This window comes from Dunckerocampus dactyliophorus, chromosome 3 (genome assembly GCF_027744805.1).
Source record: "Dunckerocampus dactyliophorus isolate RoL2022-P2 chromosome 3, RoL_Ddac_1.1, whole genome shotgun sequence".
In the NCBI taxonomy this organism is placed as follows: domain Eukaryota; kingdom Metazoa; phylum Chordata; class Actinopteri; order Syngnathiformes; family Syngnathidae; genus Dunckerocampus; species Dunckerocampus dactyliophorus.
Genome location: NC_072821.1, coordinates 32559519 through 32579215, shown reverse-complemented (window position 1 = coordinate 32579215; position 19697 = coordinate 32559519). Strand labels below are relative to the sequence as shown.

The 19697-nt window shown below is 38.9% G+C and overlaps 3 protein-coding genes across 4 annotated transcripts; 2 read left to right on the top strand and 1 right to left on the bottom strand.

The window, feature by feature from the left end:
- Nucleotides 1-2606: 2606 nt before the first annotated feature.
- Nucleotides 2607-7460, top strand: fth1a (ferritin, heavy polypeptide 1a). 2 transcript variants are annotated; one of them, XM_054771513.1, is made up of 6 exons: nt 2607-2798; nt 2905-2922; nt 3296-3401; nt 4825-4971; nt 5819-5944; nt 7092-7460. In XM_054771513.1, exons 3-6 carry the CDS (start codon nt 3300-3302, stop codon nt 7248-7250), a joined length of 534 nt encoding a protein of 177 aa, XP_054627488.1. In that variant the 5' UTR covers nt 2607-2798; nt 2905-2922; nt 3296-3299; the 3' UTR covers nt 7251-7460. The 2 variants fall into 2 exon arrangements, with proteins under 2 accessions (XP_054627488.1, XP_054627489.1); XM_054771514.1 differs by lacking the exon at nt 2905-2922.
- On the bottom strand, nt 6051-10063 carry mcee (methylmalonyl CoA epimerase). Its single transcript, XM_054771515.1, has 3 exons — nt 10011-10063; nt 9418-9758; nt 6051-8543 (listed from the first exon to the last, which is right to left on the bottom strand). The coding sequence occupies exons 1-3, from the start codon at nt 10036-10038 to the stop codon at nt 8391-8393; spliced, it is 522 nt and encodes a 173-aa protein (XP_054627490.1). The 5' UTR covers nt 10039-10063; the 3' UTR covers nt 6051-8390.
- Nucleotides 10062-19693, top strand: mphosph10 (M-phase phosphoprotein 10 (U3 small nucleolar ribonucleoprotein)). Its single transcript, XM_054771512.1, has 11 exons — nt 10062-10209; nt 11299-11950; nt 12023-12171; nt 12266-12425; nt 12545-12686; nt 13349-13416; nt 13497-13634; nt 14333-14443; nt 17139-17246; nt 17332-17562; nt 19423-19693. Exons 1-11 carry the CDS (start codon nt 10085-10087, stop codon nt 19567-19569), a joined length of 2031 nt encoding a protein of 676 aa, XP_054627487.1. The 5' UTR covers nt 10062-10084; the 3' UTR covers nt 19570-19693.
- Nucleotides 19694-19697: the final 4 nt, after the last annotated feature.

Sequence of the window (19697 nt, the reverse complement as noted above, 5' to 3'; positions counted from 1 at the left end):
AAATTTAAGCTGGTAAATAAAGCAGAATATAAAAATTACCGACATGTTCAGCCAAGCAGACAGTATTTTAGTTTGGTGTATTTGAGTAATGTATGTATTAATTGACGAAAGCTCTTAATGTATATTTTGGAAGCTTTTTGTCAAATTTAAGATGGTAAATATGGCAAAATCTAAAAATTACCTACATAATCATCCCAGCAGACGGTGTTTTGGTTTGGAATATTTGAGTAAGGCATGAAAAATGCCATGAAAGCCCTATAAGAATATTTTAGGAGCTTTGTGAATTTAAAATGTAAAATGTAGCAGAATATTAGAATTAGGAACATTTGAGTAAACCATGTATGAAGTCACAGAAGCTCTTTTAAAATACATTTTGGAAGCTTCGTGTGAAATTTAAGGTGGTTAATATTGCAGATGTCATTTTGGTTTGGAATATTTAAGTTGCGTTATTTAAAAGAGTATTTGAGAAGCCTTTGGTGAAATTTAAGATGGTAAAAATTGCAGAATACAAAACGAGCAACGTATTCAATTCTGCAGACGCCATTTTGGTTTTGAATATTTTACTTACGTCACGTAATAATTTGAAGCTGCTTAACATCGCAGAATATAACAAGACCAACATATTCAACCCATCAGACTATATTTTGGTTTGGAAGAATCTACATTATAATAATGTAGATGCCGGACGCAGAAGTGCTAGAAGTGAATCAGCAGTAAAGGTCCTACGAAATGCGTAATGAAGGTGAAAGGACATTCAAAGACAATTCGTCATGTCCTCGTGGTAAGACCGGTTTCCACATGCTGAACTACATATTTGGTAACATCAAAAACAACTACAAGAAAGTGCTGAGTCAGTAGACAGCGTGTCCATGTTGTATACTTGACATGCAGCTCCCTATCCCCTGTCAATTTACTGTAAGTGCAGAATTTCATCATAGGAAAAATACTGCACATGGAAGTGGGACATTTAAAAAAACAAGCAAAATCTCATTGTTGCAACAGACAGGATTATTTGTGACATCCCCTTCCCTTCCGTTTTGACGTCAAGGCCATAGCACACTATACAGTGCAAACATCAGTATGTTGTTTTTTTTTAATTGGGTGCACAAGTTTTAATTTATTTTGATTTTTCTCCAATCCACGGATGGTGAAAACGATAAGTTAGCATTAAGAGTGCTGTCGAATGTGAAAGCTCAAAATGGGACAGATTGAAATAAAGGAATACGCCTTTAAATAATCATTTAAAATTGGAATTCTATTACCGTAATGTGTTAATGTACCATTAATTGATTAAATAAATAAATACACCATTAAATAATGACTTAAATGTATCATGAAATGTCACTAAATAAATAAAGCACCAGTTAATGTAGAAACATGTATAAATATTTCAATATTTAATTATTTATAATAAATTATGTAATTAATACATTCACAATTTAACAAATGTATAATTAAAATATTAATTATATAATATATTATAATTTAATTAATAAGTTGCAACACAAGTCAGGACTAATAATAAAGTGCCTCAAATAGAATATTTCTGTACTTACTTCATTATGTATACTATGTACACTCTACGTGGTTCCTGTGATGTGAATTTTAACAGTGTAGTGCTGTCCCAAAAATCATTACTGTCCTTTCCCACTTACCGAAAATGACAAGGGCGACAGTTCCGATTCCTCTTCTTCCCCACCCCTTTTTTTAATTGTGAATTGCAAACACTCGAGTATAGCCAAGATGCCAATGATTGAGTTTAAAAAAATGGATATATACCTTTATAATTGAACTTAATAACAATAAAGCAGAAAAAAGTAACAACCAGTAGAATAAAACAAAAAGCAAATATTATAATAGCGATGGTAGAGTGTGGTTAGCCCATATTTTATAGGTGATGTGTCGGTCGCGAACGAATCGATTGTAACAGACGGCTCTTTGAAATTAATGACAGGAGCCGGTTCGCGTCCTTGGGAGCCAATTGGGAGCCGATTACTTTTGTTCCTCTTCTTTTTTTCTGTTAAAGGCGAATGTCATTGGTCAAGATCTGTGGCAGCGTCTCCGTGTCCACACTGAGCAGGGGGAGGGGCAGAGTTAAACATGCAGTGGTGCTCTTAGAGCCAATTCGTTCGCGAGAAATTTGACCTATTTTGACCTAATTTATCTATTGAGATGGGTCTTTGTTTTTGTACTTTGTAATATAACATTATATTATAATACATTTTTGGAGCTGTTACTTGAGGTTTCAATAAATCCAGTTAAATAATAAACATGTGATGTTATGTATTTTTTACATGAGTAATTTTACACAATACACATGATTTGGTAATAAATTAATTTAAGACAACAGAAAATTCTGCGGAGCCACTTGGGAGCCAAACCAGTCGGATCTTTTTAGTGAGCCGAGTCAAAAGGACCGGCTCTCTAAAAAGAGCCGAAATTTCCATCACGAATGGGTTAGCGGTTAGCTTGAGTGGCTTATGGGGCGTGGTGAGCGCAAAATCCGGGTACTTTTGCCGTGCTGACCAGTGGTGTGGAGGGGTTTATATAAAACGTGTAACGTCACTGCGCTGCCTTCAGTCCCCGCCCGAAACAGGCAGGCTAGTGACGTCACGTGGCGGGTTTCTTATTGATCAGCCTCGAGCAGGCAAAAGAGCTCAGTCACGTCTCGGTAGCGGACAGTGAAGGTTACCTGCTTCAACAGTGCTTGAACGGCAACCTTTCAACTGTCTTTTCATCCACCACTCGGACCAAAAGAGAACGATTGAAGCGACGAAAAGCGTCACGTCACCGTCTTGGTTCGTCTTGTCAACAGTCTCAATTGCCTCTCGCTCGCAAGCTAACCTTTTGTTTTGCTAACTCCGCTCGTCATTGAAACCACGCAACGACCGTGTCTCACGCAAGGCCTGCTTCTGAATTTAGGTAAGAACGGTTATGTCGACTTAATTGTGTGAATTCACACTTAATATATTTGTATTTACTACATTCATATTGGCTTTGTTTAATATACAAGAAGGTTGTGGATTGTGGCCTTGGTGGGGAGAGCTGCTGCGCAGTCTCAGTCGCGCCACCGTGTTATTTAACGCGACAGCCGACGTTTTCACAAATAAAATGTCAAAGAAAGAATTTTAAGGTATCCGGTGTGTAATATATTATTTAAACTAGGTCATTTCTGTTGATTTTGTTATTGATCATTAAGTTACATGCACATAATACGACTTGAGTAGCTGCGCTGCTGCTGTAGTGTGTATGCTGTTGAATTGCACGTGTTCATAATGGATGACTTGTGTCTCAGAAGGATGAGTTCCCAGGTTAGACAGAACTTCCACCAGGACTGCGAGGCTGCCATCAACAGGCAGATCAACCTGGAGTTGTATGCCTCTTACGTCTACCTGTCTATGGTAAGCCTACCTCAAAGATAACGACAAATGGGTCAAAAAAATTGTTATCAGCTCAGTGCCACTGGTAAGACTACCCTGGGTAGTTTAACAGGAATGGTATGTTCTGGTTGTGTAACCAATGCGTTGGCAGCTTTATCCTCAAGCGCCCTATCTGCAAGTGTAGCTTTTGGGTGAGGGTAGTCTGTAATCGATTGGATCAATGACGACTTTAAACTGGGGGACCTGACCAACGTTCAGTCGCCGAGCAATTTGGCAAAGTCTGAAGTTCATTTGAGATATGCTTACAGGTGGAGAAAGGGTTTATGGTCTGCCCTCATTACCTGGAAGCATTTCTAAGTTTGCAGTTCTCATTTTAAGCACTTATCAATTAAATTAGGGGTGTCCAAACTTTTTCCGGCGAGGGCCACATACTGAAAATTGAAAGGATGCAAGGGCCACTCTGTATGCTAAGAAGTTCATATACATTATATTTCAACAATAAAATGCATCTCAGCTTTGATAGAGGGGGAAAAAAGTGTTTCGTTAGTATGAACTTTGGCCTTTGCTCTGCTGCTAAAATGAAAATTTTCCTCATTTTATGAGATTTTTCCATTAGCTTTTTTTCCCCAAAATTTTTCTTTGTTAAATCTTAGTAAATGTTACTTTTGACTTTTGTAATATTATCATTGTATTCCCATGATGTTATAACTCTGCCCACAACCTAATTTTCCAAACATCACATTTGGCATATTACGACTTTAAAAAAACAAAAAAAAGTTAATATTTTAACTCTATGCTACTAAAATTACATTATTTTTCTTCATATATTCTCACATTATTCTCATAAAATTGACTTGTTAGATTACACCTTGTTAATATTTTGACTTTATTCTTGTAAAATTGCTGATTTCTTTTTTTATTTGTTAAATTAGATTTAGAATATGCGGGGGGCTGCACTTTGGACACCCCTGAGTTAAATGTTGGGATCAACTAGGGTTGTCCAAACTTTTTCCACAGAGTGCCACGTACAGAAAAATAAAGGATACGGGGCCCACATTTTGTACATTGAAGATGCTAAAACTATTCCAGTGTAGGTGAATGTTAATCTATCTGAACCTGTGTTATAGGTGACAAATCAAATCTGTGTCATAGTTAATAGTGAGTTTTATTTTTCGAATATGCTGAGGGTCGAAAGTGGCCCCAGGACCGCCACACCCCTGGGATAAATCGCCAAGCGGAATAGATGTTGTGATTCCTTTAAGTACAGTACATCACAACACACAATAACTGTAAAATGTGACAAAATCAATAAAACGGTGACTTTCGTTAGGTTTTGTGTGTGGCTTGAAACCTGGCAGCTAAGTCATGTTTGTTTGAGCAAATGAAGTCACCCGCAGTTAATGAACAGCCCAGACCTCAACCATCGCTATCCCACCGTTCACAGGCGTACTACTTTGACCGGGACGACCTGGCTTTGCACAACTTTGCCAAGTTCTTCCGTAACCAGTCGCACGAGGAGCGCGAGCATGCCGAGAAGCTCATGAAACTTCAGAACCAACGGGGAGGCAGGATCTTCCTTCAAGACGTCAGGGTATGTGCTCGCTCTGTTTTTTTTTTTTTTTTGGGGGGTCAAAATGTTATCCATGCGCTTCTTCACGGAGTGGTGGGGTTGTCATATCACAAGGCCCGAGTTGGGAGGGCAGCATAGGGCAAGTACTGATACTGAGGGTGTGTGTGTTTTTTTTTCAGCTTATCTTTTGTACACTCACACTTTTTTTTTTTTTTTTTGCCTGAAGTATTTAAGTGTAAAATTGGCTAAATGAACTAAAATGCATATATAAGGCATTCAGAAGACATTTACAGCAACACAAGTCTTCATGTCTTAAATGGCTAATTTTCTCTAATCTACTACATTGGGTAATATGAGTGTAAAGGTGACTATAGGGGTGTTATTTCATGTCTAGAGGGCTCTAGTGTTAAAAACCGCTTTTAGAAGTGTAGTGTAGTGAGTCATTACAACTCCGTGCAGGAGGGAGCAGAGAGTATTCCGACCCCGCTAGATACTCTTTTCAGCGACTGCTGATTAATCTAGCATTTTTTGTGTGTGTTATTGGAAACTCAGACATGACAGTGCATATTGCCCTTAACGAGCAGCGGGTGCTGCTGACATTAAAGAAGCGACAAATGCATTTTTATCTCCAAACGTGTTTTTTTTTTTGTTTTTTTTAATTCTTTGTCCCCCAATGTTATTCCTCTCTCCTCCACCGCCTGCTACAATTACGTGCACGTGTCATAGTCAGTTATGCCAATACACAGCAGCTCATGCTCCTTATGTCTCTGGCCAAAGTCACAAGTAAATGTGCAAGCAAATGGGGGGCATCATCGTCATCCTAACTTATAAGTGGTATTATGTTCATGAAAAATGTGTTGTGTTGCAGAAGCCTGAGCGGGATGAGTGGGGCAGTGGTGTTGAGGCTCTGGAAGGCGCCCTGCAGCTTGAAAAAAGTGTCAACCAGTCACTGCTGGACTTGCACAAACTCTGCTCTGATCACAACGACCCACATGTGAGTATTTAACCAACATGGAAGGCAGGGGTGTCCAAACATTTTCCAGCGAGGGCCACAGAGCGAAAAATGAAAAGATACAAGGACCACTTTGATTGGTTTGTTTCTCATATGACTTAGTTTTTTATATACAGGTATACAAACACACACACACACACATGCATATTTTTAGCTCTGTTACTGAAAATGACATTTTCCCCCACAATACAAGTTTATTCTCATAAAATTGTAAAGAAAAAAAAAAAATCTCTTAAATACGACTTTCTCTAATATTTTGACTGTTATTGTGAAATTTGTTGTTTTTACTATTTCTGTTGTTGCTTTTTGTAATTTTCCAAATATTTCAACTTTCTTCTTGTAAATTTTGTTCTCGTAATTTTCTGACTGTATTCACATAAATATTGGCTTTATTCTCGTAATATTGTAACTTTTTCTCCAACCTAATTTACCAAAAATTATGGGATTCCTTGTTTGGTTTGTTTCTCATAATGACTTAAAAGAAATCTTCAATATTTCAGCTCTATCCTCCTAAAATGACACTATTTCCCCATATTACAAGTTTATTCTTGTAAAATTGCAACTTTTTTTTTCTCGGTAAATACTTTTTTTTTCTGAATATTTTGACGTTTATTCTTGTAAAATTTCTGCTGTTGCTTTTTCATAATTTTTTTGTAACCTCTTGTAAATGTTATTCTTGTAATATTATGACGTGATTTCCATATTTTCTTTATTCCTGTAATATTGTAACTTTTCCCCAACCTAATTTTTCAAAAATTACAACTTTCTTTGTTTTTTTTCTCAAAGTCCACTTAAAAAAACTCATATTTGAAGTTAATGCTACTAAAATGACATAATTATTCCTGATAATATTGTGAAATTATGACTTGATTTTATTCTTGTAAAATTTCTGCTGATTTTGCAATTTTTTTTAATGCTGTTTTTTGTTGGGTTTTTTAGTTTCTTGGTAAATTATTTTAGAATGTGCCGTGGATTACAAATGGCCCCACTTTGGACACCCCTGGTGTAAAGGGGAAAACACTCAAAGCAAAATCTTCTTTTCTGTGTGATGCCAACATTTTCAGGATGTCTTTTTTAAAAAAAATTTTTTAAATCAAAATCTCAACCATGTTGATTCAATGTCTTTCAGTTGTGTGATTTCATCGAGACCCACTTCCTGGACGAGCAAGTCAAGTCCATCAAAGAGCTGGCAGACTGGGTGACCAACCTGCGTCGCATGGGCGCCCCTCAGAATGGCATGGCAGAATACCTATTTGACAAACATACTCTGGGCAAGGAAAGCAGCTAAATCCCTCCTGATTTGTTATTTTGCATTTTGCTTTCTGTGTACCAAATAGGAAAGCCACCTGCATGCTTCAGGCCAGTGTGTTATTCATGTAGTAACTTCTTCCGCTTCTGTCAACACAACTTAGTATGCTGCATCCCATCCCTATAATGTACTTATTGGTGTTTTACACCAGATGTCGGGCATATGAAATAAATTAAAACTGAAATAGTATTTGTCTTGTTTTTTTTTTTTGTTTTTTTTTTTAATGAGGCTGAATTAAGCTTCAAACGGGTCAGGAAGCAAACATCACCAGGTGTTTCACTTCCTTTTATCTCAGGAAATGTACTCGGCTCACTTTTAACTCATTTTAGAGAAACTTTTTAGACAAAGATACAGTAATATTAATGTGGATTTTATGCACATACTTACAAACATGGCGCAAGATGTTTCATTGACAAGCTAAAGATGTTCCCTTGCCTAATTGGAAAATTTGTGGCATATAAATTTCCCTTTAGTGGTTAGTAGTGGTTGACGCAGCCAAAGCTGCAACCTAGCATTCGCGTCCGGGGTCCATGGATGTGTTTCGGGGGCTTCGTGAGGAACATAAAAATGAACTTCAGTCCCCCTTCCCTGGAATACATCCAATGTACTTTGTCAAAAAAAAGTTTGGCCCACTTACTACGTGGCCCAAACCAAGTATATATATAAAAAAAATCTAAAAAATAATTAAAAACAAAAAAAGACAGCAGCAAAATAGAAAAATCTGCAGTAATTTTTACAAGAATAAAGTCAAAATATTTAGAGAAAAATGTAATCAAATGAGAAAATTGTAATTTGCGTAAAGTTGAAAATTGTTTAAGATATGTGAGAAACAAAAGAATGAAATGAAGTAATTTTTGGAAATTTAGGTTACAATTTCTACAACAAAAATTAAAAAGAAAAAGTTGAACTGTTGATAACGCATCTGGACATAAAATATAAAGTTCCTTTATACTGTAATCTGATGGAGAGGCTTGTATTTGATACATTGCGTTGAGGATGTACTCAGCACACAAAAATAACCTCATTCAACACGTAACTTTATGAACAGCAAAATGAAGTAACAACTGCAGAGCATCCCACTTGGTGGTATATCAGGGTACAGAAGTGCTTCCATCTGCTTCATGCCTCTTCCAGCTCCACCAGGACACCATCACAGTCTTTGGGATGAAGAAACATTACCGGTTTGCCATGAGCTCCTATTCGCGGCTCTGCTGACAGAGTTCTGATATTTTTTGCTTTCAGGTCTCTGATTGCAGCATTGATGTCATCAACCTGCGAAAGAGTCACAAAATGTTGATCGTTCATTAGCCGTTTCCATAAACACAGGGGGTTTTCAACGTATGAGGCACAAGATTATGACAGAGAACGCCATTCCAAACACAAACAAAGACCGGTAGATGCCTCCAAGGCACGGCGTTAGAAAACCTCTGAGCTACTGTACATTTCAGCTGTTTGGTGCCCTGTACCCGTTTGGCTCCTTCGAGAAAGGAAAACTGTAATTACGCCTTAAACCCACCAGACGGCGACAAAAGTGGTAGCTGCCCCCGAGGCACAGCGTTAGACTCTGAAAACCCCTGAGCTACTGTACATTTCAGCTTTTCTGTGCCCACCGGTGAGCTGTACCTGTTTGGCTCCTTGGTGGGAGGAAAACTGTAGTTGTGCTTTAAGCCCACCAGATGGCGACAAAGACCAGTAGATGCCTCCAAGGCACAGTGTTAGACTTTGAAAACCCCTGAGCTACTGTAATTTACAACTGTTTGGCTCCTTGGAGGGCGGAATACTGTAGTTACACCTTAAGCCCACCAGATGGCGACAAAGGCTGGCAGACGCCCCCAAGGCATGGCCTTAGTCTTTGAAAACCCCTGAGCTACTGTGTATATTACACTTGCTAAGGTGCAACAGGTGCGCTGAACCTGCATGGCTCCTTGCAGGAAGGAATAATGTAGTTACGCCTTAAACCCACCAGAGGGCAACAAAGGCTGGTAGGCGCTCCAACTCAAGGCGTTAGACTTTGAAAACCATTACAGTATGTTGACTTAAGCGGGCACTTTTTTAGTATTAAGAACATAGAGAACTGGCACTTGATTGACATCTACGTACAGGTTTTCGACATAAGATGGTTCCGCTGTATCAGACCTTTGCGTACCTCGATACAAATGTGGTGCATCCCACCGGATTTGTTCTTCTGTAAAAATCCAGCAATCGGGCTTTTCTCCCCAAGAGGATGAAGAAGCTCCAGCTTGGTGTTGCCAAGCTCCACAAACACGGTGTAGACACCATGCTCGGGTAGAGGCAACCGTTCACTCACTGTGGCCCCGAGGACATTGCGATACAAAGCCACGGCCTTGTCCATGTCTGGGACGGCAATGGCAATATGGTTGAGCTTGCCCAGGTTCCACATTGACCCTGCGATGTTCTGATGGAGGGATGCTGTGGTCGAATGTACTCTCAGGCATGTGAGTAGTGAACATCTGGAAAGACCTGCGACTAAAAGAAACACAGGAATATTTAATTTTCAATTAATGGAATTAGCAGTATTTTCTTACAAAACAAACTTCAAACATGATGAGAAAACTAAACTACGTTTTCGTGTTCTACAAAGTTTGCATGCACTGTTACCCCGAATTTTTAGGTAACACTACTTGGGCATCACCATACGGTTTAACGCACCGGGTGGTACTTATAATATTGAGCAGAGGATAAAAGAATAACGATTGTAAGTATTTTTACAAAACCAACCTGCAACCTTCAAAACAGCGGACGCCATCTTTGACTCGGAACTAAACCAAGCAGAAGAGTTTCCGGGAGAGCGAATGTATGTGCAACGCACGAATCACTCACATGTGTGGCTTGTGATGGCTAGCACAGATGAGGCGGTCCTGTTGGAGTGTTTAAACAAACTTAACGTCGACACACAACATCCAGAGAACTTTCTGAGGCAAGTGTTACTTCCCCAAATGATTGTGGCTTTATTGTGAATATATTTTAAGGTTGCTTTAGCTCGTTAGCAATAAACTAGCTAACGGCTAACTTAAAGATAACTGCAAATTGATGTGTACTGTACCCTGTTTATCCCTTAATGTCATGAAATGAAAAATGGCGACTTTGCTATAATACAGAATTTATACAATTACACCAAAACATGCAAGCTCCACTAGTTATTGATGGCCAGTACAATCATAGCCTACAACTTGCATGCTTCTCATTGCAAATACAGCAAGTTTGGGCAGTATCTTTGGCACATCAGCTAATGCAATAAAAATCCCACACCGTATTTCTCTTGGTGATCAATTAAGTGTGTCTGTCCGTCTTTCTCTTGGATATTTTTTGAGTGTCTGTCCTCGTCCGTCTGTTTGACGATTAATAAAGTGTCTGTGTGTCCGTCCATCCATCATTTTCTTGGACAGTAATAAAATGTCTGTCCGTAGACTATCCGTCCGTACGTTTTCTTGGAGATGAATAAGTGTCCGTCCGTAGACTGTCCGTTTGCCAGTCCATCTTTCTCTTGTCTTGTCTTTCCGTTCGTCCGTCTTCCTCTTGAAGATCGTCCGTCCTCTTCTTGGAGATTAATAAAATGTCTGTCTGTCCGTCCGTCCGCCTCTCTTACTCTTGGAGATTAGTAAAGTCTGTCGATCCATCTTTCTGTTGAGGATAATGAAGTGTCTGTCTGTCCGTCCGTAGCTATCCGTCCACCCGTCCATCTTTCTCTTGGAGATTAATGACGTCTCTGTATTTCTGTCTGTCCATCCATCCATCTGTCTTTCTGTTGGAGGTAATGAAGTGTCTGTCCGTCTTTCTCTCTGAGATCAATAAAGTGGCTGTCCGTCTGTCGTCCTCTTGGAGATTAGTAAAATGTCCGTCTGTTCGTCTTTCTGTCAGAGATTAATAAAATGTCCATCTGTCCAGACCTTCTATCAACTTTTATTGAGTTAAAGAATTCACATCATGGATTTGGGTGACCGTGATGATTAACGAACATTGTTCTAATAACACACATCGTAATGGTTCTGTGTTTCCATTGTTGCAGCCTTCAAGATGCTGTGGCGACAGACTTGACATCTCTCACTAAGACCCTCTATGACCTCCTCAAAGCCCAGGAGCCAGCAGGCTGTAACGGCAGCCCGTTGGTTGAGCTGGTGGTGACAAACTTTGACGAAGAGCAAATCTGGCAGCAGCTTGAGCTGCAGAACGTTGCTGTGCTAAAACATTTTAAAAATGCAGTCGACGAGGTTTTGTCCGACGAGACGTTGTCCGTACTGGAGGAGGAGATGGAAGAAGAGGCTGGTGACGAGGACGAAGGAGGGCTTGATGCACATATGGACGAGGAAGAAGAAGAGGAGCCACGGAGGCGGTTGAAAAAGACGTCGGACCGTGCAGCTGAAGATGATACAGATGAGGACTCGGATTTAGATTTTGATGTGGATGCCTTGGAGAAGCGAGAGAAACAAAAGTGGGAACCTGCAGAGAAACATTCCAAAACGAAGGGCCTTCCCTCAGAAGTTGACGATGAGTTCTTTAAGCTGTCAGAGATGGAGTCCTTTCTCGATCACATGGATAAGCAGGAAGGGAAGCAGCACCAGGGTGAAAACGATGTTGACTACTTTCAGGACCTGCCCTCTGATGACGACGATGATCTTGACCTTGAAATGATCTCTCGGAAGAAGCACAAGGAAAGCACTGTACGTATTGTGGTACTTGTGCATGTTTTTGAAACCTGTACGTGTGCACTCAATGACTGTTGACGTTAACAGGCAAAGAGCTCCAGGGATCTGAAGTACAAGGACTATTTTGATGCTGTGGGCGGGGCTGTGGCGAAAGATAGTGAGGATGATGGCATGCATGAGGAAGAAGACGGACAGGAAGAAATGGATGATGAAGATGGTGATTTTGGCCTTGACGAGTAAGAGTTATGAAAAAAATAAAAAAAGAATTAATTAATTCTCCGTCAAGTGTCAAAGGTGTTGATCACAATATGTCTGCCTTTTGTTTACCAGGAACAAAGATCAATCTAAAACCTCTTGTAAAAAAGTGACATTTAACCTTTCTGGAGACGACGACAGTGAAGGGGAGGACCTTGAGGACATTTTCGGAGGAAATAAAACAAGTTCAGCAAAATCTGAATCCAGGTCCTCTTATGAGAAGTGTCAAGAAAAGGTAACTAAAGTTATGTTGCTTTTTGGTTTAAAAAACAAAAAAACAAACATGTAGATCTGGAACATTTGCAATTCAGCATTCACAGCTCCACAAGTCACTTTTGCACTTGCTGTGCTCAGATGTCGCATAAGATTGAGGCGTTGGAGAAAGCCGCCCTTGCTGAGAAGTCATGGCAGCTGTCTGGAGAGGTGACGGCGCAAAGCCGCCCGGAGAACAGCATGCTCGAAGAAGATTTGGACTTTGAGCATGCATCTAGGACGGGTAGGTACTTTTGGTGGATGTAAATGGTCCCAAGAGGGTTTATGCCAGGGGTGTCCACAGTGCGGCAGCGTTGCCATTTTAAGTAGTAATTCAAGTATGCAGGGTGTGGTCAGAACACTGGCAGGCTGACCCCCGGCTACGTCCACCTCTGCAGCAGTGCTGGCAGCATTCATAGGTCTATTTTAAAAACACAACCTCTGGATTTGAGTGCAGACCTGCCAACGCAGCTCTCCATTTTGTTGCATTTTCCCGACTTCAGTTTTGAAAAAAAAGGATGCATTTAAAAACATGATGATACGTAGTATTGTACATAGGTCACTGGGTGTCAGTAGTGTTCCTGCAATGTTTGGTTGTGTTAGTGGAATGGCGATAGCTGCATGCAACTGCATACATGGTGAAGTCATACCGACGTGATTGTGTGCAATGGGCTAAGTGACCAGTGACGCAGTTTTATGTTCTCTCTTTTTGCAATGTGGCTGTTGTAACCTTTGCTGCAGGAAGGATGAGTTTTCGTTCAATATCATATCAATCAATAGAACCATGTATTTAGTACCAGCAGGAGAGGTACAGTATGAACCCGATTTCAGCCCAAACTGTACTGCTTTGTGGAAACTTGTTGACTGGTTTTCTCTGACACGAAGATTTGATCTGTGCTCTTTTAGCTCCTGCTATCACAGAGGAAACAACACTACAGCTTGAAGACATCATTAAACAACGAATCAAAGACCAGGTTTGTGTCCAGTCCCCTGTTTAAATTATTTTGCCTGTGCTAATTATACTGCATTAACTTTGGACTTTTTTGTCTCCAAGGCATTTGATGATGTGGTCCGCAAGGAGAAGCCCAAAGAAGAAGTGTTTGAATACAAGAAGAGGCTAACGTTGGACCACGAGAAGAGCAAGCAGAGTCTAGCAGAAATTTACGAACAGGAATATCTCAAGCAGACACAGGTTCAAAGTTTGGTCTCTCTTTCACACTTTTGGAAACACGCAGTGGCGGTTCTGGCTTGAATGACGCCCTGGACGGCCCGACGCCCTGGATCAACAAAACCCACAAACAAAGACAAATATTTTTTTTTTGTTAAAAAAGCTACTTATAAGTTATAAAAAGTTATACTTTGCCACACAGGCTACACAGTGTAATAGAGTAAGAATAAATAAGCAAAAAAACTATACAAATACAACCATCCTTTCCCCTTAGCCTCAACATCACTCCCACAACTGTTGTTTAAAAATGTTGTTTTTTCAATTCAAAACCATATACAGTCAGTCATGTTTAACAGGCACATTTTCCTAGTCAAATAACATTTGTTGAACACTCTTGACGTGCAATATACTGTGTTCAATATTATATAACAAGAATGAAATATGTTTTATTTTTGACCCGGGTTGGTTTGGTCCACTACCACTTCTGAGCATTATTGGGATGCCAGTGTGCCGCCTGTAGAGGGTGCCCATCTGACACACATTTTTCTGATTTGATGGCCAAAGGAGCAAATAAATATTATTACAATTTTCTTTACTTTCTCCCTCATCCATGCGGCACGCCCCCCATAAGATGCCGCCCTGGGCAATTGCCCGTGTGGCCCATAGCTAGAACCGCCACTGCAAACATGCATTTTTCTGATATGTCCTACCAATAATTTCAGCAAAAGACAGAAGAGGAGGAAAACCCAGCCCATGTAGAAATACAAAAACTGATGGACACGCTCTTCTTAAAGCTGGATGCGCTCTCCAACTTCCACTTCACACCCAAACCGGTAAGTTGTGTTTTGACAGTGCTGCTATAAGGTTGGCTTGAAGTGACAAAGTCACCGCAATGTTAAATAATAGGGGTGTCACAAGGTCTCGCAAGATTAAAACGTGACAAGATTTCCCATTCTCGTTAATCACACAATAAAGGAAAAATAAACGTGATAATTTTGCCGGCCTCAATATATTGCCATGTGCATGCGTGTCTCTTTTCTCACCTCTAAACAGGCAGGAAAAGGATTCACTTTGTACATTGGTTTGAGGACCTTGGCGCATTTGTTCCAAAGAGCGACATGAATGGAATGAGCCCTTTTGTCAGTCATACTGTCTCTTTGTCTTGGTGGGTGGAGGCGGGGCCGCTAGCATACACAAAGAGTGCAGAAGGGTGTACTATAGTAGAAATTATATTAATAGATTGCAATATATTGTCATATATTTTCTATATTTTTTCATTGTACTTTTCTTCAAAGTAAAGTTAAAATCTCGTCTTGTTCTCATAGACTCAATCTTGTGTACCGTGAACTAAGTGTCTCGTTGTGACACCCCTATTAAATATTGAGACGTAACTTGAAAAGCAACCCAACCCTGTAATATACTGTAATAGATTCATGCTTTTTGCGTGGGTGACCTTCAGGGAACACCAGCGAATTTGTAATAAGTGACTGTTAATTGTGTAGTTAGTAGATTAGATTCTGCTCCAGAACCTTTGCCTTCTCTCTTCAATTGCTGCTGTTCACTCGCAACACAATACAGGTTCAAGCCCTAAATATGGCTCGTTCACACACATACACACACACACACACACACACACGTAAAAGTATGAAATGTAAGATAATCCTTGAACAGATGGAATCGGAGTCACGGTATAGCCAGTGAAAGCAAACTGTGGTGCATTCGAGGACTGCCAAACAAAGTGCGAAATTCCTTAATGAAAAATCAATTTTTCATACATGTATGCTTTTTTTACGTATTATTACATATTTATAAATTATTACTGACCTAATGTGAAGGATGTGTGTTTTCTGTGGATTTTTTAACCAAAAATCTGAATTTGCGGGGCCATGAAGGCTGAAATGCAAATGTGTGGGGCTCTACTGTATACTCGTCCCTCACTACATCACGGTTCGAACATTGCACACTTACTCTTTCGCGGTTTTTAAAAAATGTATTAAATTTTGTATGGTTTATTATTAGTTTAAAAAAAGCACAATTAAGCAAATTGTCCGTATTCATGGCCGAAATGAATCATTTTCAAGCATAAAAATGACTAAATTAAGGAAATACAAATATAAGGCATTAAAAGACGTGATATGAAGCGCATTACAGTATCTGAGACCTTTTAAGAAGTGCGGCCCGGGAAATGATGTGTGTGACATCAGCTAGCAAGAGCTGACTGTTTGCTTCGTGCTAGCAGCAGGTTAAGGTTAGTGTAGAGAGTGGCTGACAGCAGCTCCTGTGTGAATGTTCACTGCATGTGTTCTCTGCTTGTTAACTCATTCGATCCCAGCCATTTTTCAAAAGACATCCCCTTCAGTACCGGCCATTTTAGACTATTTTGAGTGGTCTTTCAAGGCACACAGAATATTGTGTTCTATGGCTATATAAACATGGAACCTACCAAAAGAAAGATTAGGCTCCCGTCTTTCATCAGAAAAAAAAGTTTGTTTCTACCTTTTTCCGTTCTTTAGTATTCATCAGTAGAACATAGGTAAGTTTCAGGAAAATATCAGTTCCTGACTAGAAAAAGGAGAAAAACAGCTTTTTGTGGAAAAGATCAATTTCAAGCATAGCTTTCACTTTGACACAATTTTTTTTTGCTTTTGTGACAGCTCAAATATCTAAACAACTCTACCAACACAAAAACACAAAAAAGGGTTGTTTTACATCAACATAACAATTTTTATTTACAAATATAACACCATGAACCATTTACAATTTGGAACTGTACTATGCGTGTGCATGCGTTAAAATTTCCCTACAATGCGTAACCTTCATGTGTGATTCTTCCATTGAAATGATCCCTGCCGGGCTCTTATCAAAAGCACTTCAGCCACCTTGTGGCCGTTTTTATGGTTTAAAAGTGCTCTGCCTTAGGGTCTTAGGGGAGAGTTGCATCATCATCTCTTTCCGCCTCTTGCGCAAAAAAAACAAAAGATGGATAAATACGTTGTTGGGATCGGGCGTTTGGGATTATAAAAATGTATAAATACGTCTTTGGTATAGAATGAGTTAATAGATTGATTGAAGTGCATCTCGAGTTTCTCCCTACCACAAACAGCGACAGTAGAGTAGTATTGTACTCTGGTCTGGAGGTGTCAGTAACGTGTTCATGTTTCTCTGCAGTAACGTTACATTCATGAGTCTGTCTTATCTTATACATTTCTATGATGTCTTATTTTTTATTATCATGTTTACTATATAGGGTGATACAAGTGTAAAGGTGCCTATAGGGGTGTTATTTCATGTCTACCGGGCTCTGCTCTAATGTTAAACGTATTTAGAAGGTCATAAACAGGTTTTCTGTGCTAACTATGAAAATATTTAATTTATTAATATTGAATCCTACTTGGAGGAAATTAATTTATCACGATCAGGTCTGGAACCAATAAACTGCGGTAAATAAGGGATGGCTGTATGGGTTAAAAAAAAAATATATATACATTGCTGCTTGGTCACTTGTTCATGTTTGATTTGTATCCCCAGTCTGCGCCTGAGGTAAAGGTGGTGTCTAACCTGCCTTCCGTCACGATGGAAGAAGTTACTCCAGTCAGCGCAAGTGATGGCACACTGCTTGCTCCCGAGGAAATCAAGGTTTGGAATTTGTTTTATATATATATTTTTTGTATTTGCTGCTGGCTACATGTCAAAGTCTAAACACACTTTTGTCCAATCAAAGGCGAAAACCAAAGCGGGTGATATCGTAGGTGCAACCGAGAAGACGTCAACCGACAAGAAGCGCGAGAGACGACTCAAGAAGAAGGTGAAACATTTCAAAATCAAGGAGAAAGAGAAGCGACAGAAGCTTAAAGAAGCCAGTAAAACTGGAGAAAACAAAAGGCTGTCAAAGGCTCAAGTCACAGAAAACCTGAAGAAGGTCACCAAAGGAGGCAAAGCTACCATAGTCAAGGTGAGTGGCCTGTTTAGTTCCCGTGGGTCAGTGGTGTCCAAACTTTTTCCAGTGAGGGCCACATACTTACAAGTTATACTATACATGTATTTCAAGAAAATATACTGTATGCTGCGATTGGCTGGCGACCAGTCCAGGGTGTACCCCGCCTGCCGCACAAAATCAGCTGAGATAGGCTCCAGCATGCCCCCGCGACCCTAATGAGGAGAAGCGGCATAGAAAATGGATAGATGGATATGATATAGGTGAAATGAAACTAAAATTATAGAAATTTCCCCCATAATATTACGAGTTTATTCTCGTAAAATTGCTTTAAAAAATTCTCAATAGTTTTTTCTCAATATTTTGACTTTCTCGCAAAATTACAGCTGTTTTTTATTATATTTCGAACTATTTAAACTTTCCTCTTGTACATTTTTTTTCTCATAATTATGACTTTATTCCCATAATATAATATAATAAAACTTTTTTCCTAACATAATTTTTCAAAAATTACAACTTTATTCTTTGGTTTGGTATTATGTCTTTTTTTCTGTCTTGAGTATTACAAGTTCATGTTACTAAAATTGCATTCTTTTTCCTCAAAATATTAAGAGTTTATTCTCGTAAAATTTCTGCTGTTGTGTTTTTTGTATAATTTTCCAAATATTTCAACTTTCTTGTGGTAAATTTTGTTCTCCTAATTATGATTTTATTCCCACATTTTAACTTTTTCTCCAATCTAATTTTCCAAAAATTACAACTTTTTAAAAAATAACTTTTTTTTTTATATTTAAACTCTATTTTACTAAAATTACAAGTTTATTCTCGTAAAATTGCAGCTTTTTTTCTTGTTAGAATACAATTTTTTCTCTTAATATTTTTGACTTTATTACTGTAAAATTAAAAAAAATTACCCCCCATTTCTGCTGTTGCTTTTGTTTTAATTTTCTAAATATTTCAACTTTCTTCTAGTAAATTTTGGTCTCATTTGTTCTCTATGCTACTAAAATTCCATTATTTTTTTTCTCATGATATTACGAGTTTATTCTCGTAAAATTGCGACTTTTTCTCTCATTCGATTAAGACGTTTTCTCTCAATAGTTTTACTTCAAAATTTCGGCATTTTCCCCCCCGCCCCATTTCTGCTGGGTTTGAAAAAAAAATTATTTTCCAAATATTTCTTCTTCTTGTAACATAACTTTTTCCCCAACCTAATTTTCCAAAATATTGAACTTTATTCTTTGTTTGACTTGTTTCTAATAATATTACTTTATTCCTGTGAAATTACAACTTTATTTTCTCGTTCGATTACAGCTTTATTCTCTTAATATTTTGAGCAAGTTAGAGTTTCCATGTATGTTTTTGGGATGTGGGGGGAAGCCAGGGTACCCGGAGAAAACCCAGTCATGACTGTCAGGCATAACATTTGCGGCGCCCCCTATGGGTTGTGATCAAAATGCCTTGGAAAACATGGCACCGTACTTTCATTCATTCAGACATTCTCAAAATTGTATAATCATTATACAAATCAATGACTTGCGGGCAGTTAGTTGCTAAGTTCTACCCCCACCCCTGAAAAGATGTTTGCTTGGTGGCCACAATGTTTTTCTAACAATCATACTCAAGTGTAGAAATCTGGTGGGGGCAAGATGGTGCAAACAGGTCGCACCAAATCTAAAAAAAATGTATATATATATATATATATATATATATATATATATATATATATATATATATATATATATATTCAAAATGTATCAGTGGCGATACAAATGTATTAGTGGCGGGCTTCCACAATTAATTCATATCTGAGGAAACACTGATTTATTCGGCATTGCATGTTTGAGACTGTTGACTCATTTTGATTCTTTGTTTTAGGATGAGGGAAAGGACAAGGCACTGCGGTCTTCCCAAGCCTTCTTCTCACAGCTGCAGGATCAAGTGAAAAGCCAAATCAAAAGTGCAAAGGGCCAGCCAGCAAAAAAGAAACACAAAGACGTTTCTGCCAGCAAACTCAAGCTGTAATGACCGATGCATCGTTTGGGCTGATGATTTTATTGTACAGAATGCTCTTTACGACACAGCTATCCTTTAAGTCTTTAAGTCTCTGTAATTTGTTTGAATTAAAATGAAACAATATTCAAATGTATTCA

Coding starts and splice junctions, on each gene's coding strand:
- mcee (XM_054771515.1), bottom strand. CDS start 10,038: ATGGCGTCCGCTGTTTTGAAGGTTGCAG. Junction 9,759..10,010: donor CGCTGTTTTGAAGGTTGCAG/GTTGGTTTTGTA, acceptor TGTTTCTTTTAG/TCGCAGGTCTTTCCAGATGT. Junction 8,544..9,417: donor TGCACCACATTTGTATCGAG/GTACGCAAAGGT, acceptor ACTCTTTCGCAG/GTTGATGACATCAATGCTGC.
- fth1a (XM_054771514.1), top strand. CDS start 3,300: ATGAGTTCCCAGGTTAGACAGAACTTCCACCAGGACTGCGAGGCTGCC. Junction 4,972..5,818: donor TCTTCCTTCAAGACGTCAGG/GTATGTGCTCGC, acceptor GTTGTGTTGCAG/AAGCCTGAGCGGGATGAGTG. Junction 5,945..7,091: donor CTGATCACAACGACCCACAT/GTGAGTATTTAA, acceptor AATGTCTTTCAG/TTGTGTGATTTCATCGAGAC.
- mphosph10 (XM_054771512.1), top strand. CDS start 10,085: ATGTATGTGCAACGCACGAATCACTCACATGTGTGGCTTGTGATGGCT. Junction 12,687..13,348: donor TGAGCATGCATCTAGGACGG/GTAGGTACTTTT, acceptor GTGCTCTTTTAG/CTCCTGCTATCACAGAGGAA. Junction 13,417..13,496: donor AACAACGAATCAAAGACCAG/GTTTGTGTCCAG, acceptor TTTGTCTCCAAG/GCATTTGATGATGTGGTCCG.